Source organism: Rhinatrema bivittatum, chromosome 4 (assembly GCF_901001135.1).
Source record: "Rhinatrema bivittatum chromosome 4, aRhiBiv1.1, whole genome shotgun sequence".
Taxonomy (NCBI): Eukaryota; Metazoa; Chordata; class Amphibia; order Gymnophiona; family Rhinatrematidae; genus Rhinatrema; species Rhinatrema bivittatum.
Genome location: NC_042618.1, coordinates 305,049,633 through 305,069,121, shown reverse-complemented (window position 1 = coordinate 305,069,121; position 19,489 = coordinate 305,049,633). Strand labels below are relative to the sequence as shown.

At 42.4% G+C, this 19,489-nt stretch overlaps 1 protein-coding gene across 1 annotated transcript in view; it reads right to left on the bottom strand.

The window, feature by feature from the left end:
- The window catches only part of DNAH9 (dynein axonemal heavy chain 9), a 1,128,006-nt gene that overhangs the window by 231,477 nt on the left and 877,040 nt on the right, over positions 1–19,489 (bottom strand). Inside the window, exon 60 of the mRNA XM_029600235.1 lies at positions 17,909–18,102. Coding sequence (XP_029456095.1) covers positions 17,909–18,102 — 194 coding nt within the window. The remainder of the gene's footprint in view (positions 1–17,908; positions 18,103–19,489) is intronic.

Sequence of the window (19,489 nt, the reverse complement as noted above, 5' to 3'; positions counted from 1 at the left end):
TCAGTCACAAGCTCATACGATGAGAAAGCAACTCTTGCCTTAATCCTCCTGCATGGTGCTCACAGTTGCTTCCTGCATAGCCTAAGTTTGGCTGCACTCTATGGGCCTGGTTCTTAGGGAAGTAGACCCTACTTCCACCTTTCACTCTAGTCTGCAGCTGGAGTTTGTGCTTCCCCTTTCACTATGACTGCAACTACATCCACCCCACGGCAGTGTTCACTTAAAACAGTGTGTCGTCTTCTAGAGGGGGGTCTCCACCACTCAACTCCATAGTCCTTATGGCTCTGGCTCATTCTCAGAGCTGCTCAACATCTCTACCATCATCTCCTCTGTCTCGTCATCCAGTTTTAGTAGAACTCCTCCCTGTTTCTGCCCTGCCCAGACAAGCTCTCATCCTTCTCCCATCACGCCTGGGCTCTTTCGTCCTCTCAATAGGGCATACCTGGGAAGTTCTTCCCTCTCCAGAACCCTGTGCCTTCTGGGAGTTGGAGTCCATCTCCTGTTCTGATTTCTTTTATATACTGGATCTCCTTCCCTGGTTTTCTTTACAACCCACCTTCTTGTATTTGCCAGGGGAATATAACACCCATCACAATATTTTATGATATTTTTAAACCTTAGAGGCAGAGTTGATTTTGAAACTGGGTCATTTGCATTGTAAAGAAACATTTTGCTAATGCAGTCACAGCAAGATTCCAGTTGCTCTGCTAGTGATGTAACTCTTGAACAATTACATACTGTGGCCATAAACCAATCAAACAGATAATTTTAATAGATATCTTCAGTGCATAGACTAACAACAGAATAGAAAGTACTGAGCCAGGTCCCAGGAATTCTACAGCAAAGATTTAGGAAGGTTCTCTGCTGCAGATCCATATGCATACTCCAGCAAGGACCATACCGTGCAATATTCTTATGGCAAGAAGCTAAACAAAGAGTTTCACTGCATTCAGAGTCTCAGTGTATCTACAGAGACATTGTAGAAGAAAAAAATAACCAGTAGGCTGACCCAGTGGCATGGTGGTAATGCTGGTGATCTAGGTTTCCTATCAGCCTATAGGAGAAGGTGAGCAAATGATATAAGATGCATCCTGGGTAGCTCAACAGAATGCACTCACTTATTAACTCTTTTTTTTTTTTTATGACTGGGGACCTTAACCCTGGATCACTAAATATTGCCCTTGGAGAAATTTAGGGGTTGTCATGACCTCTACTTGGGATTTTGATAGTGTGATGGGCCAGAGATTAACAAGAAGATTGGATATGTTCCTCTGGAAGAAAGCCACCATATTTTGAAGTAAATAATAAGAGGATCCAGAGTTCCAAGATTTTCTACCAAATAGTGTTTGTAGTTTCACTGAACACAAAGATGTATGTTAACTAATGAAAAGGTTATTTATGATATGTATATTATGTTCTATCTAGTGTCCCTTTTAAGAATTATGGGAATAGGCTCCTCTAGAGGAGCTTTAAAATGTATGCGGATGACATCCAATTCATCATTCCTTTTACAGATACTTAGAAAAAAAACTTTCTCTCTCCTTCAAATTTACCTATCTACAATAAAAACATGGCTATCTCATAATAGATTGAAACCAAATGCTTCGAAAACAGAACTGATTTTTCTTTCCACAGTACCAGATTCATGTTATCAGCCTCCCAATACTTTCACATTTGAAGGACAGGTCATTCCTATAAAACCGTATGCTAAATATTTAGGTATCCTTATTGACTCAAAACTATCTATGGCCAATAACATCTCAGCCATAGTTAAAAAGTCCTTTTTTAAATTGCAAATGTTAAAAAATTAAAACCTCTGCTATTCCCATCTGATTTTTGCTCAGTTACTCAAGCATTGACATTGACAAATTTAGACTATTTTAATTCCTTATATTTAGGCCTACCTATATCATCCGTTCATCCTCTTCAACTTATACAAAATGCCACAGCCCAGATATTATTTAATTTAACGCGAAGAGACCATATTATACCAATATTACAACATCTCCACTGGTTACCCATATCCTACCGTATTTCATATAAGATACTAATCATAATCCATAATCTCCTATATAATACTGATTCAGTTTGGCACTGTTCATTATTACGAATATATAAGCCAACAAGACAACTTCGATCAATGGACAAATGTATCCTGGAAGTACCATCCATAAAAACAGAAAGTTTAGGGTTAACACGCAAACAAGCATTCTCTGTTGCAGGACCCATCCTCTGGAACTCTATTCCTGAAGAACTTCAATTGACAGCCAATAAGAAAGAGTTCAAAAAAATCCCTAAAAACGTATCTCTTTACCCTGGCTTACAAAATCAGTTGAATTTTAAAGTAACACTACTGCTCCCTCAACAGTCCCTCATTACTCAATGTTGGAAACATAGTATGTGTTATGTTTTTATTTGTAATGTTATTTTAATTATGTATGTTAATTGTGAACAGTCTAGATGGTCAGAATTCTGACCAATTCACGGTATACAAAAATTTTTAAATAAAAAATAAATAAATAAAATAGAGGGAATATGTCTTGAGACCCATATAAGCAGTGTTTCAAGTTTGCCGGGGGGGGGGGCGGGGGGGGATTCAGTGGAAGCCACCAGGAGGCTGGGTTGGCCATGGTGCCTCTCCTCATATAGATGGCTCTGCAAGGGCTTTCTCCCTTAAGGAAAAAGGCACAGGATACTGGATGGTGTTTCCTCCCAAGAGGAAATTCCTAGATCATTAGGATTTGATCCCAAGATTGAGGAACAGAGTTTGAAGGCTCCACTGTCAGTGAATGGCCTATGAATGTGGCAGTCCAGTATGACTAAAGCTTGGCAGGCTGGGGATCCCTTGCTGATGCCATGAGTAGAATTCTGGTAACATACTGGGGGGATACTGGGTTGCCCCATGCTGGTTAAAAAAGAGTTATATGGCAATTAAGAGATCAATGATGATGTGACTATGCTTGATGAGAGTACTGAGGAGAATGTGCGTAAGCTATTTTACCAAGGTGAAGAGGAGTATTTTTCTATAAAGTACATGAAGCACACAGCTGGAAGAACAAAGTTTTGTTATTTTTGTTTATGCTTCTACAAATCCTGCTGTGAGAGTTTGTGATCCTGTTTAAATTAGTGACTTTTAAGATTTTCTAAACACTAACTGCTGGGAAACCACAGAATCCACAAAAAAAAGTTATGCTGTTTGTAAATGCAAACTTTTTTTTAATCAAGGTGTGCGGGAGTGCCTGACCTACTGGAATAGGAGCAAGAAAAAGTTGGTATGCAGACAGAGGAGTCAGAGAGAAAAGATTTTGAAGATTTTCCCCATCCAGCTAGACAAAATATAGCCCATGCCTCTGAGCTAGGACCACCACACTATTTGATTGACCATTTGTTGAATCCTGAACTCACAGAGATTGATGTGGAGCTCCTAAACAAGAATCAGACCCTCTATCATTTTATCTGCCCCATTAGGGGCAGAGGATTTGACAACGGTAAACAATACATCTTAGTAATGCTTGACCTATCAGCAGCATGCGACACAGTAAACCATAATATATTGATAAATAGATTAGAAGAAATAGGACTAAGTAAAATAACAATCAAGTGGTTCAAATCTTACCTAAATAAAAGATACTTCCAAGTACAAATCAAAGAAGTTATGTCAGAGAAAATAAACTTTCTAACAGGTGTTCCCAGGGATCTGCCCTATCTGCCATCCTGTTCAACATATATATGCTGCCTTTATGTCACCTACTGGCAGGCCTCAGAATCTCACACTATGTCTACGCAGATGACATTCAGTTAATACTCCCAATCGACGACACAATTGAAAAAACATTAAACTTAGCCAACATGTACCTAGATATAATAAAACAACTTCTAAACCAAATGGAACTAGTGATCAACATAGAGAAAACCAAATTCCTACATCTAGAACGAAAAAACTTAACGATAATTCAGAACCTAATTACACTAAAAAAACAACCAAAAAATACAACTAGCAGAGAAAGTACGAAACCTAGGAGTGATAATAGATACAGAATTAAGTATGAAACAACATGTATCTCTAAAAGTAAGAGAAGGATATGCCAAACTTATGACTCTGAGAAGACTAAAACCACTACTGACACCCACCAACTTCCGCTCAGTATTACAAGCCTTAATCTTTGCCAGTACTGACTACTGTAACGCCCTACTACTGGGCATACCATACACCACAATAAGACCGCTACAGATACTTTAAAACACAGCGGCAAGAATTTTAACTGGAAAAAGCAAAAGAGACCATATCACCGAAAGAATACAATTCAAGACTTTATGCACCATACATAAATTAATACACGACGAAAAAGCAGAGTGGCTGAACACAGCCCTACGTGTACATACCCCTCAAGAAATCTGAGATCAGCAAACAAAGCACTGCTAACTAATCCCTCAGTAAAGACGGCCAGACTAACCCAGGTAAGGGATAGGGCACTATCTCTAGCAGGACCCACAATATGGAACAATATGCCATTAGAAATCAGACTACAAAGTAACATCAAAACCTTCAAAAAAAGTTTAAAAACATGGCTATTTAAGCAAGCATACCACATAGAGAACTGAGAGCAGAAAACAGGGAAATTTTGGTTGCAGTCAGTCTAGCTCACACTCACACACCTAGTTTCTTTAAGTGTGTGCATCTCATTACCTTATCCTAAACTATTCTTTCTTTTTAAACAACAAAGAACCAAAATAAAAGTACGATCTCATAACTGAGTAAGAGGAAACCGGACATGACTTATAACACGCACCGAATTATATTTTTTTATGAAACTATGTTACAGTAAATTAACGGCACCTGTTTAAGAGTTTAGAATTCCAGATACTGGATTTTACACATAGTTTTTGTGCCCTATTGTGAACCGTTGTGATGGCACCCGCCTAACGATGGTATAGAAAAGACTTTAAAAAAAATAAAAAATAAATCCATGTCCTGCAACCAGTTTGTCATCCTAACATCTTGAGTTATTTTTGAGTTTGTAGGGCAGCTGGGCTATAGTGTAGGGAAAGCCGGCTAAGTGAGCAAATAGTAGTCTGCTGTGAATAAGGTTTTGACTGGGCCTGTACCCTTATGTTGGGCTATCACTAAGGGATGGTGTATACAACAAGCAATCACAAAGAAGCAGTACCACATATCACAGCAGGATATGTATTGTTGGTAGATATTGGCTCATCTTGACTGCAGGCCCATCATGAGGCCAAATGGGACCCTGGATAGACGGGGAGAGGACCTAACATCTTTCCGGGGGGTGGGGGGGGGTGGTCAGACTCTGACAACATGATCTTGTGGGAAGGACCTCGCCAATGGCATGGTGTGCAGATGCTCTGGAATTTATTTCCCTGAGGTGTGCCATGCCCAAACTTATTTTTACTTAGGTGCCTCTGTTGTAAGGGCAGTGGCATGGTATGCTGGTGCCTTTCTGGCTTGGTGCCCCAGGTGAGTTGCCCATCTTGCCTGCCTTCAACCAATGATGGGTGTCTTATTACAACTAGAATTTATAAAATAATATTTTTACATTATTTTGACTCTTAACTACTTAGTAACGTGGGTAAAATTTGTTTGAAAATTGTACTCTAAATTTTAAGTCATGACAGGTGCTGGTGATTATTGGCACATCACAGGTGCACTGGTGAGGCAAGAGACCAAAAGAAAATTATTTAACTATTTGGAAAATACTGATATCTCATGAAAACCTAGAATTTTAGTTTCTTATTGCGATTATAATAAACATTTCTGGATCCATTCTAGTAGCATGAATAGGAATCTTTTGCAGACAAAGGAGGAAAACAAATCTTCTTACAGTTTTATAATATGCAGAAATATAAGAGAAGGCAATAATAATTAAAGAAAGAATAGTACGGGGGTGGGGGGGGGGATGCTGCAGATGGAAAAAGGAATAATGTAAGAGCATATTGCAGTCTGTGGGCTTTTGAAAAATGGAAAATTGACATTTGCCTTGGTTTAAACTAATTTGTATGTCTAAGTACGATATTTGTTCATGGCTTCTTTACAAGAGAAGACAACTTCTTATTAAATATAGCTAAGTATAAAATAATGCTAAGGAAGGCGACAGATGGTGACCATGCAAGAGAGAGCTAATTTCACCAAGATCAGCACAATTTTAAAACACTTTGGCTGAGGGAAATCACTAATGGGTATTAAAAAATTGCATTTAATTATGAAATAACAAAAAGAAAAATTGAAAAATTAAAAACATTATTAGTACTAATAAGGCTATCACCAATATATGGGGGAGTCTAATGAGTAATACCGGACATGAGTGTACATAAAGGAAAGTACAGTGTCCTCTGTTTGTTGATATTTGGTAGCATATTCAGGCCTGCTGCAGCTGCAGAAATAGTTGAGGAATACAATAAGACTGGACCAACTTAGTTACGGTGCAGGTATTTATTTATAGTACTTCAAATATACAAGAAACAAAATAGTAGTGAGCTACTAATAGGTAAACGGCCATTGTCTGAGTTAATAGTGAGGTCCTACCAGCCACCTGGGGCCTGGGCTCTTATGGCAGGGTGAAAGGAACCTCCTTTCATCCAGAATCTTTTGCAGCCTTCTGCCTCAAGAAGTGGACTCCTCAATGTAGAAATAGGGAGTTGTCAGTACACTCCATCACATACCCTCCCTCTCAGATTGCCCATATCCAGTCGAGCATCCAGACATGCCTGAGGCACACCCTGGCTCTGTCTCAATTACCTCCCCCATTTGGCTGTATTGTCCCCAACACCCATTAGTTGTCTCCCTAAGGTTGCAAAATGGGGATAATCTCGACTCAGAACTACTGGGTATGGAAACTTGGAGGACAGCCGCTTTGAACAAGGCTGGTCCTGTGGTGGTGATCAAGAGAACATGGGAGTTGAACACTTTTGTTCGTCCCCATGTATACATGTTACTGTCTCTATTTTCTTATTGTTTATATATACTTGAAATAGTAAGTCCTGGCAAACTAGTGTTTTGCTGCAGCCAGAATCTACCAAGGCCTGTGTAGAGGCTTCCTCCAGTTCCACCTGGATTATGAAGTCCTTAAGTCATACACACGGGACACCCACACCATTTTAGCTTTCGAGTTTTGCCAACTTGTGATCCCAAGTGTTTTCCCATGTGTCATGTTGTTCTGCTACCTTGCGTTCGAACTCCAGGTCCTCAATTCAAGGACACTCCCGTAAGGTCAGTTGGGTCCTATCTGGTTCATTTAAAGACTCTTCGGTTTCCAGTTACCTATATGTATAGCAGTCTTCTTCATGCATGTTCTCCACACAAAGGGCACAAAACCAGAGGGTCTGCAATGCCTGTTTCTGGGTTGTTCCTGCCTCTCCGGAATCCCCTTTTTTGGAGGGTTGTGGGTCATTGCTATTTCAGAGCATTATTTTTGAATATGCATACTTCTTCCTTGGGTGTTGGGTGGATCACCAGGCTAACGTTCATAGGTTCACGTCAGGCATACCGACAGTTCCTTGCCAAGTGTCCTTTCTGTTTACAGTTAAAACATCTGGATAAGATTGGCGTCTGGAAGACAGGTACAGAGGCCGAGTCCCCTATCTTAGAGGTTCATTGATGATGTCCTCTATCTTCTGTACCACACCAGGACATTGTTATTGGTTGTCTCTTCAAGCCCCTTATGCCAGCAGTCATTGACTGTGTCTGGTGGAAGACTTCCACCACTTCCAGGGCTCTCTTTAGGGTGAGCCCGGTGTGCTGGCAGACCAAATTCCAAATAGGCTGGTCCAGACCATCTAAGAACTGCTCCAGGACTATTTGATGAGTCTCTTCCTGTCCCAACCTTGCTTCTGGCTGAAGCCACTTCCACCCGGCATCTTTCAAATGATGAAAGAGGTTTCTGGGGCTCTCCCTGAGCTGTAGGGCTGCCCATCGGAACTGCTGCTGATAGTATTCTGGGGAGTACGCTACTCTATGTAGAGAAGCAGCCTTGACATCTTCATAGGAAGCCCTCCCATCTGGATTAGAGGCCTGGAACACCTCTTGACGTTTGCCGGTGAGAAAATAAGCCAAGTAAGTTGTCCAGCTGGTTTCCAGCCAAGCCAAGAGGTGGGCAGTCCATTCAAAGTTCTTTAGAAAGACCTTTGGGTCCTTTCCTCCCATCATCTTAAACAGGATATGTGAAGGAGAAGATGCCTGAGATATTCTGGACATAGATGATTGCAGAGCTTCAGCTATCTGAATTTAAACTGGGCCCTGTTGCGTTAATTTGTCCTGTAGCCACTGCAGTTTATCTATTTGTGTTTGTACAGCATTTTGCATCTGTTGCTGTCCTGTGGCCAGGACCTGTATTACCTGCTCTATCATCTCCCCTAGGGGCCAGCTCCAAACGGTTAACTCACACGAGGTAGAAAAAAACAAAATCACCTGCTGGCCTGTTCATCCCTAACTTACTACTTGTCCCCTCTCTGCTCAGGCAGGGAAAGCCCCCTTGACCTGCGGTAGTAGAGATTGAAGTCAGAAGGCCCCAGGAAAAAAATAAATTCTTCTGGGTTGGCTCCTTAAGATAGAATAGAAAAATTGGTTCTTACCTGCTAATTTTCGTTCTTGGAATACCACAGATCAGTCCAGACAAGTGGGTTTTGTACCTCTATCAGCAGATGGAGGAGGAGAATAAAAACTTTTCAGGCAATGCTACATAACAGAGTGCCACCTGCATTCCCTCAGTATTGACCTATACCCAAGCCAAGATGTCCAATCCAACAAACCCAAATAACTCTGGGCAAGCAGAGACTCAAAGATGGAGCTCCCTAAAACTAGGACCCCCGTCTCAAAACAAGGATTATAATAATTAGCAACTCTAAGGATAACCTATTTACAATCTTAGTAAATCTGCATATGATTACAAACTGCCTTAGTAACCTCCAGAAGCAAGGAAGTCTTTCTAAAAAGCCAAAAAAGGGGGTAGGTTTCTGGACTACAGAAGAACATAAGAACTGCCATACTGGGTCAGACCAAGAGTCCATCAAGCCCAGTAACCTGTTTCCGCAGTGGCCAATCCAAGTCATATGTACCTGGCAAGTACCCAAACATTAAGATAGATCACAAGCTACTATTGCTTATTAATTACCATAATAGCAGTTTATTGATTTAACCTCTAGGAACTTATCCAAACCATTTTTAAACCCAGTAACACTAACTGCTGAAACCACATTCCCTGGCAATGAATTCCAGAGTTTAACTATGCGCTGAGTGAAAAATAATTTTTTTCAATTTGTTTTAAATGAGCTACTTGCTAACTTCATAGAGTGCCTGCTGGTCCTTCTATTATCCGAGAGAGTAAATAACCAATTTACATTAACTTGTTCAAGTCCTTTCATGATTTTGTAACTTCTATCATATTCTTCCTCAGTCGTCTCTTTTCCAAACTGAACAGCCCTAACTTCTTTAGCCTTTCCTCACAGAGCAGCTGTTCCATGCCCCATATCATTTTGGTCGCCCTTCTCTGCACTTTCTTCAGATCAGCTAATCTGTGGTATCCCAAGAATGAAAATTAGCAGGTAAAAACTAATATTCCTTTTCTGTTCATACCTAAGATCAGTTCAGACAAGTGGGATGTACCCAAACCTCTCTATACTGGGCAGAAACTCAAAAGACATGCGTGCAACACACTCTCCACAAACACAGACTCCGCTGGTGCCCGCACATCCAGGCGGTAATGTTTGGTAAAAGTGTGAAGAGAAGACCAAGTCGCTGCTTAACAAATTTCCTGTGGAGAAATCAGTTGACACTCTGCCCAGGAGGTTGCCTGTGCCCTAGTAGAATGCGCTTGCAATCCCTCCGGAAGAGACCGATCCTTACCGATAAAGGTTGAACTTATCACCTCCTTCAGCCATTCTGCAATCGTGCTTTTGGAAACTTTATTTCCCTTCTTTGTCCAATGAACAGGACAAAGACATGATCTGAACTCTGAAAGGCATTCGTCACCTTAAGTTATCACAAGAGAACTCACCGCACATCCAATAAGAGAAGTTCCCTCGCAAAAGGAGTATCAGGTGACAAATGTGGAAAGACTGGCAGCTCTTCCGAGGACACAACCCTTGGGTAAAAAGGAAGGAACCTTACGTAACGATACACTATCCTCCAAAAAATGTAGGAAAGGATCTCTATACAATAATGCTTGAAGGTCTGAAATCCTTCTAGGTGAGCAAATGGCAACCAAGAAAACAGACTACGATGGGCAAATCTTCAAGGTAAGATTCTTCAAAGGAGCTCTTCTAATCGGTTCAAATGGAAGAACCCCAAAGAACTCGAAGGATGAGATTACAGTTCCAGGTTAGACACATCTTCTGTACCAGAGGTCGCAGATACTTCACCTCCTTAAGAAAATGCACAACATCCGGATGAGATGCCATCCGTCCTCCCTGCAGCTTACCTGGAACCTAAGGCTGCCACCTGAACTCAAAGGGAATTATAAGCCAATCCCTTTGCCAAACCACTTTGCAAAAAGGCTAAAACCTGAGGAATATCTACATGCAAAGGCTGTAGCCCATTCTGCAAACACTACGACTCAAATACTCTCCAAACCCGGACATAAGGCAAAAATGAGGAAGGCCTCTTTGCCTGAAGCAAAGTTGCAATCACCAACTCCAAGTATTCTTTCAAGTGAAAATGTTGCCTTTCAAAAGCCAAGCCGCTAGACAAAAGTGATTCACCCAGTCTGAAAAATTGGGTCCCTGCCACAGCAACTTGTGCAGATGGGTCAAACGGGACCATCTACAAGATGAACCAGATCTGCAAAGCATGGCTGGCACAGTCACTGTGGTGCCACGAGAATCACCCTGACTGGATGTTGTTCGATGCGACACAATACTTGACCTACGAAAGGCCACAGGGAAAACATGTAGAGCAGCAGCTTCGTTGGCCACAGTTGGATGATGGCACCAATGCCCTTGGAACTGACCTCCCTCCATCGGCTGTAAAACCGATCCACCTTTGCGTTTTGTGGAACCTCCATTAGGTCCAACTCTGGCCTGCCCCAAATGGCCTGTATAAGGGCAAAGGCCTCCGCTGACAACTCCCACTCCCATGGATCCAGCTGCTGTCTGCTGAGATAGTCTGCCTGCACATTGTCCACTCCGGCCATGTGTGATGTTGCCACTCCCGCTAGAAGCTTCTCTGCCCAAATAAACAATTCCAGCACCTCCTGTGCCACCAAACTCTTCGTTACACCTTGACAATTGATGTACACCACCATCGTCGCATTGTCCAAGAATACTCCTACTGTACTTCCCTGAATGAGCGGAAGAAAGGCAAGAAAGTTTTTGTGAACTATTGTCTCCAACCAGTTGACTGACTAAAATTCCTCCCCTTTGGTGACCACTGACCTGGGGCCTTTTTTCCTTGACAAATCACTCCCTAACCTCTGAAGCTAGCATCCATGGTCATTACCACCCAGTCCAGTACTTCCATGAAAGACTGGACCTGGCGTCCCCGAAGTGGTAAAGAAAGCTGAAATTCCTCTGAGAGTGGATTCCAATGGGATAAAAGCGCCCTCTGAAGAGGTTGCATGTGAGCAAATGCCCATCGAACAAACTCCAGCATAGACGCCATAGAACCCAGGACCTGAAAACAGTCTCAGATTCTGGGAAATGAAAGCCTCAGAAGTAGGAGCACCTGAGCCTGTAACTTGATCACCCTCTCCATGGACAGAAACACTTTCCCAACCCGGGTACTGAACTGAGCTCCCAGATACTCCAACGACTGGGTCGGCTCCAAGTGACTCTTTGCCACGTTCACCACCCAGCTTAACGACCGCAGCAGCTGCATGACCCGTCAAATCGAATGATGACACTCCACTTCCAACTTTACCCTGATGAGCCAGGTATAGATGCACTAGGATTCCTTCCTTCCTGAGTGTCACCACCACTACCACCATCACCTTTGTGAACGTCTGTGGCGATGTTGCCAACCCAAAGGGAAGGGCCCGAAACTAGAAATGCTCCCCTAGCACCATGAACCTTAGGAATCTTTGATAGTTGGCTCTTATGGGAATGTGGCAATAGGCCTCCGTCAAATCCAATGACATCAGAAATGCTCCCTTGTGCACTGTCGCTATTACCATCCACAGTGTTTCCATCTGAAAGCGTGGTACCCGGAGTGTCACATTGATAATCTGTAGATCAAGGATGGGTCGAAAAGTCCCCTCTTTCTTGGGAATCACAAAATAAAATGAGTACCTTCCCAGTCCCCGCTCCTGAGGGGGAACTGAAACAATTGCGTGTAGACACTGCAATCACTGTAAAGTGTCCCACACTGCCTCCCGTTTGGCTAGGGAGGTGCAACGGGAGACCACATAGGCTTCCCTGAGCGGGCAAAAAATTCTAAGGAGTAGCCATCTCTTATCACCTCTAGAACCTGTTGGTCTGACATGATCCTCATACAACAGGGATACCCTCCCTCCAACGGCTTCCAAGGAGGAGCGGACCAGCTTGCCTTCATTGGCTAATCTTACCTCCTCCGGTCTCCTGGCTGGCAACTTCACGGGAGGGCCTATGCTGCCTCCAAAAGGACTGCTGCCTACCCAAGCCCTGCTTCTGTGCTGTAGGCAAAGAACTTCTGCTTGATCTAAATCTCCTTGTAACTCGAATACAAGCACATGGTGGAAAGGTCTTCTTGCCAGTCTTCTTATCCTTGGGCAATTTCCCTTTGACTCCCACAGCTGCTTCATCATCTGTTCCAGATCCTCATTGAACAACAGCTTTCCTTTAAAGGGGAGGTTACACAGCTGTGTTTTAGATCACAAATCCGCCGACCAAATTTATAACCGCAGGAATCTCCGTGTTGCCACTGCAGAAACCATATTTCTGGTGGAAGTTCAAACCATGTCATATAGGGCATCCGCAACATAGGCCACTCCCACCTCCAAGCAGGCAACCTGAGCACTCTCTTTTAGAGATGTGATTCAGCCAAATGTTTCGGTTCGGCCTTTGTTATCGGCCTGCCGCAGGAAATTTCGTTTTCCCGCGGTTCAGGCCAATTTTATTTCGTCTGCCCCCCAAAACGATGCCCGAAACCCGTCCCAACCCTTCAAATTTAATTAATTGCAACCCCCCCACCCTCCCGACCCCCCAAGACTTGCCCGCCCCCCCCCCCCCCCAGGCTTACCAAAAGTCCCTGGTGGTCCAGCGGGGTCCCAGGAGCGATCTCCCCCTCTCAGGCCGTCGGCTGCCACTAATCAAAATGGCGACGATAGCCCTTTGCCCTTACCGTGTGACAGGGCTATCGGTGCCATTGGCCAGCCTCTGTTACATGGTAGGAGCAATGGACATCCGGCGCCATCTTTGGAACCAATCTCATGGTCAGACCATTTTTTGATCTGTTTCATGTAATAGCAAGTGTAAAAACTTTTATGTGATCAAAAAGGAGCAAAAATGTTTGAAGAGGAGGAAAGTTAATCCAGAACAATTCATCGAAGCTTTTCTTCCTAATGCACTATATCTGGGTCTCCCAGCTAACACCTTACGTCCATTACAACTAGTTCAAAACACTGCTGCATATATCCTTGTGAGTCATCAAGAACACATAACTCCTGTCCTATTATTATTCACAACTTATTACATAAAAAATCTTCAATTTGGCTATGCTCTAGTATACATATGTACCAACCTGTGAGATACCTCTGCTCTATGAATAAAAGCTTCTTGAAGTTCTAACAAATTAGCTAGGCTCGATCTCACCCGGTGTGTCTTTTCTGGCACAGATCCTATCCTTTGGAATTCTATACTCAGTTCTCTTTGGCTAAGATCTAATATTAAGGAGTTTAAGAAAAACTTGAAAACCTATGTTTTTACTCTCACTTTTGGACAGCCTGTGATTGCTTGATGGTCATCTGTACTAAACGTTTTGAGGTATGATGTCGCTATTGCTATTTATTTTGTTTTGTTATGACATTTATTTATTTATGTATTTATTTATTTATTTAAAGTGTTTATATACCGGTGTTTGGATGTACATCACATCGGTTTACAGTAAACGAATAGCAAAAATGGAGAGAGAAGGGAACAAAGGTTACAATGAACATTATAAAAAATTGCAAAAAAAACAGTAACAGAGAAAAGGTTATAACTTATTGTCAGAGAAGAGTTTAGGAGGGAGAGCCAAGATTAAGTTACAACAACACCTCACTCATAAAATTCTTATTACATTAATATTATCACCAAAATTCAATATATCATGTTCAAAGTGTTCCTCCTAAGTATTTCACATATAATACCTGTCCAATGACTAATCAAGTGGCAACCAATAATATCCTCTTTACCAATATGTATTACCTCTAATACAATTAATTTTTTTATAAACCCCAACACAATTTTTAACATCCACTCAAAAAAATCCTAACGACAATAATATCCATTTAGATTACTCCCAACAGGGCCCTTGTTTCGCCTGATGGCTTCTTCAGGTGATTAATTGTATTAGAGGTAATGCATATTGGTAAAGAGGATATCATTGGTTGCCACTTGATTAGTCATTAGACAGATATTATATGTGAAATACTTAGGAGGACCACTTTAAACATGATATGTTGAATATTGGTGATAATATTAATATAATAAGAATTTTATGAGTGAGGTGTGAGTATGATTGAGTGTGTTTGAGTATGAGAGAAGTTTTTTAATTGCAATATTAAACACAGTTTTGGGTAAATTGTATAAATAATGCTTGAGAAATGTTAATCATGTTTTTGTATGCTGATGAAATTGTTCTAAGGGAATAAAAATGTGTTCATGATATAAAAGCAGCAGTCGAATAATAATATGTGCTTGTATCCCACTCCTGAAGGAGTGTTGTTTTGATATTTAGTATTAAACACTGACTAGGGAGTAATATTGCCTGAATTTTCGGTTTTCTATAGATAGTATATATATCTTGGTATCTATGTTACCAAACATTTTAAAAACTTATACTCTAAAAACTATGTTCCACTAATGGGTAAGATTAAGTAGGAACGGACAGCCTGGGGGAATTTAACCATCTCCTGGGCAGGAAGAATCAGTTTTATTAAAATGAACATATTATCAAAACTACTACATCCAGGATCTCCCGTGCTCCTTCCCTGCACAGGTGTTTGTTGATCTGCACAGCTCAATGGCCCGGTTTATTTGGAGGTAGCAGAAGGCTAGGATACAGGTTGGACAGCTCTGGCTCCCTAAGTCGAATGGCGGTATAATGCTCCCTAATATGAACATATATTATTGGGCAGCAAGATTACTCTGCTTGCTTGACTGTCTTAAAGGAGGAGATGCCTCGTGGTTAGTCTTGGAGATAGAGCAGGCAGAAATTGTTAATTTGGCTATGCTCCTTTTTCTTCCCCCGATTCCCCTCAGAGATACAAATAGGTAGGACTAGTCCTATTTTGGCTCACACTCTCTGGGGACGATGCAGGATCATGCGCCGAGGCTAGTGCAGACCTTAACCTGTGACTGGATGCACGTTTTGAACGTGCTAGGCTAACATCCGATGCAATAAGGGGATTAGCGTGTTAAAAACAAAAAATCCTGCTTTCTGCGGTAATATCTACTTTCAGTATCATCGCGATACTAAGTAGGAGAAACCATAGAAAGCAGCAACATGAAAAAAAAAGGCTTGATGGAGGCCAGCTTAAGGAACTGGACATTCAATTTACCAGTGTCCATTTTCTTAGCTCATCCTTTTTAGCATGGCATCTCATTACCATACTGCATTGGGCGCCCAGGAGACGTGGTTGTGTGCACGTTAAAAAAACAGGGGCCCAGTTCAGTTGCACATTTTTACTCGCGACTTGTTGCATCAGTCCTTCTAGGTGTTGAGGCAAGTTACCGCCTTCTTAGGGAGTAGTGGGAAGGCTTTGTCTCTTATTGCTCCTATACATGAAAATTGTTTTCTCTCCAGTTGTACTTTTTCTTATAACTTCCATGGATATAAGGAACTAGTCTATCTGAGTTTCCTGGAACTGGAGAGGGAGTGTGAACTAAATCTAGGTTCATGCGCTTATTATTTACAACTGCGAAATGATTTAGAGTGTTATTTTAATTTGGCAAAACTATTGAAGGCCTTGAATGGCCTGGAAACGTACCTTAATGGCCCAGATGCCAAAAGGAAGAGTACAGCTATAATATATCGGGGTTTTCTTTCAGGGAAGTATGGTAGGGATATTCTTCCTTCTTTAATTACTGCCTGGAATGAGGACCTAGGCGTGGACTTGGATGCTTAAGGTCTGGAAAGGTATTTGGAACTCAGCGTACCATATTGCTTAGAGATGTGAATCGTGTGATCGATCGTCTTAACGATCGATTTCGGCTGGGGGGGGAGGGAATCGGATCGTCGAGGTTTTGTTTTTTTAAATATCGTGTAAATCGTAAATCGGGGGAGGGTGGGAAAACCGGCACACTAAATCATCCCTAAAACCCACCCCCGACCCTTTAAAATAAATCCCCCACCCTCCCGAACCCCCCCAAAATGCCTTAAATTACCTGGGGTCCAGAGGGGGGGTCCCGGTGTGATCTCTTACTCTCGGGCCTCGGGTGCGTTGTAGAAATGGCGCCGGCGCTACCTTTGCCCTGTCATGTGACAGGGCAAAGGTAGCGCCGGCGCCATTTTGTTTTTTGTCCCCCGACGTCAGGAGCGTAGGAGATCGCTCCCGGACCCCCGCTGGACCCCCAGGGACTTTTGGCCAGCTTGGGGGGGCCTCCTGACCCCCACAAGACTTGCCAAAAGTCCAGCGGGGGTCCGGGAACGACCTCCTGCACTCGAATCATTTTGCCGTGCAAAATGGCGCCAGCCATACGCCGGCCATACGCCGTATGTAAAAGATCACATCGGGACCCCCCCCCACTGGACCCCAGGTAATTTAAGGCATTTTGGGGGGGTTCGGGAGGGTGGGGGATTTATTTTAAAGGGTCGGGGTGGGTTTTAGGGTTGTTTTAGTGTGCCGGTTTTCCCGCTCTCCCCCTTCCCCCGATTTACGATTTTTGACGATAAATCGGGGGAATTCCTATTAAATATCGCCTCTAACAATTTTTGACGATTTAAAATATATCAGACGATATTTTAAATCGTCAAAAAACGATTCACATCCCTAATATTGCTATCTGTGCTAGAAGAACAGAACTCATGGTCAAGCTGCTACACAGAACCTACTACACCCCTCTATTTTCTTCCAGGCCCTAGTCCTTTGTGCTGGAGGGGTTATGGAATGCAAGGTACATATAATTATATGAGGTGGTATTGCCCGGGTGTCGGGCGGTTGTAGTCATAGGTCACACAGGAGATCTCGGACATTCTTGGTATCCCTGTGCATGCCATGCCTCTCTGGGTCTCCAGGGAAGATGGACAGGTTCACTTATACTTAGGAAGCTTTGTAAGTTGGTGGGCCAGTTTCTGCTTGCAGCACTGTTCACTATAGTAATCTTCTGGAAATTTAATCCCAGTATGGACCCATTGGACAGCACAAACGCGAACTGTGGCTGATACTGAAAAACTCTAATATGACCTGAATAGGGAACACTTTAAATATGAATCTATTTGGGGCACATATTGCCAATTTTATGGGCTCCCCCCATCAATTCCTGTGTAAGCATGAGATTTGTTTCTGAATGAGTTTTTCCCCTTTCTTATTGTCTCCCTCTACCTGTTAACATCAGCACGCCTGGTCTCTATTATGGTATGTATGTTTGCCTTCTGTACAGCGTTGATGGCTATAATTGCAGGTATTTCACTTTCGGTATGCCAGAAAATTTTCCTTAAATAAAGAATTATAAAATAAAAAAAAGAGAGAGAAAATTGGCGTACAGTCCATGGGTAAAAAGTACCTGCAGACTTTGTCCTAATGTGGACAGCTTGAAAATTGCCCTCTAAATGAATGGAACTTACCGCACTGCATATGTCATGCGATCAGGCCGCAGGGCACGCATCATGCACAGGCGCTGGAGAGATGTTTTGTTTTTCCATTCCTGAGGGAACTTCTCTTTTTCTGGACATTCTGATTCCACAAATTTCTTCCAGCGTTTTGCAGAACCCTCAATGTCACGATCCAGGTTTCTGAATTCATCCATGGATGACAAAGCCTGGGAAATGGACAGAAGAGCTCAAATAAAGACACCAGCATCTTATAAGTAGTCATGTATTGAATGATACCTCCACAATCATTCAGGCCAATGCAATATCAGCGCGCATTAAATGAGCACTCATGATTGAGCACCCACTCTTTTAACACCTCTCCCATGCGTCCAACTTAATATTTAAATCGGCTGCTGTGATATAAAGGAGGTGCAAGGGAAAGTTTTGTGTCCCTAGCATCTCCTTGGCATTGGGCACCCAGGAGAGGTAACTGTCAGCGGGTTAGAAAAACGGACACTCAATTTTACCAGTGTCCATTTTCCTAAACTGTACACAGGCACGGGTTAGGAAAATGGACACATTAATTGAGCGGCTTGTTTCCTAACGTGACTGCCGGCATGCTTTTTTTTTTTTTTTTAGGGTTCTCCTTTTTCGGTTCCTCTACTTATTATCACCATTAAGTCAGAGGAACTACAAAAAAGTGTTTCCTGCATTTCTGTAAACTTTTTTGGGCTCCTCAAGAATTAATGCCTGCTCCGGGTCAGGCGGTAATTTTTGAGGGTAAAAATGTGCACGTCGGGCTCACTTTTTTCTTTTTGTATTGGGGGGAAATAGCTAATAGCCTCATCAACATGAATTTATATGTGATGAGCGCTATTAGCTACGTGCTCGACTAGATGTGCATTTTAGACATGCTAATCCCCATTTTGCATTAGGGGTTATGGATGTGCGTCCAAACCATGTGTCCAATCGTGTGTTGAACCGTGCGCTGCAGCCAGAGCATGGTATTACATCGACCTGAATGTGTATTTGTTCTCTGTTTACTGTATGTGTGTTGTTACCCACTGTGATTGGTGGATCAGCAGGCTATAAATTGCTTAACAAACAGTAACAACTAAAAGGACTCTATAGGACTACAGAGCTGCTGAGAAGGAGAAAAGCAGTTCTTGATGCAACCTATTATAACATTTCAGCCTAGCTGACATTATTCTAGTGTTCACATTTTATCTTATCAATTATAGAAATAAAGTTTCCAAGTATTTGGTCATACTTGGACCTATCAAGTGCTAGGGATAAAGTCAAGTTAAAATCCCCCCAACCATCAAATGTCTCACCCAAAGCCTCAAAAATTTCTCTTGATTAGTATTTGGCCCATATAAGTTAAATAGAAAAAAAAATCATAGTACCAATTTAAATCTTCAAAAATATATATCGTCCCTCTCATCTCATCGAATTGTGGTGTATACAGTTGTAACCATGGCAGTCCAAGAAACACAGGGGGGCGGATTTTCAGAGCCCTGCTCGCGTAAATCCGCCCAAAACCGGGCGGATTTACGCGAGCAGGGCCCTGCGCGCCGGGAAGCCTATTTTACATAGGCCTCCCGGCGCGCGCAG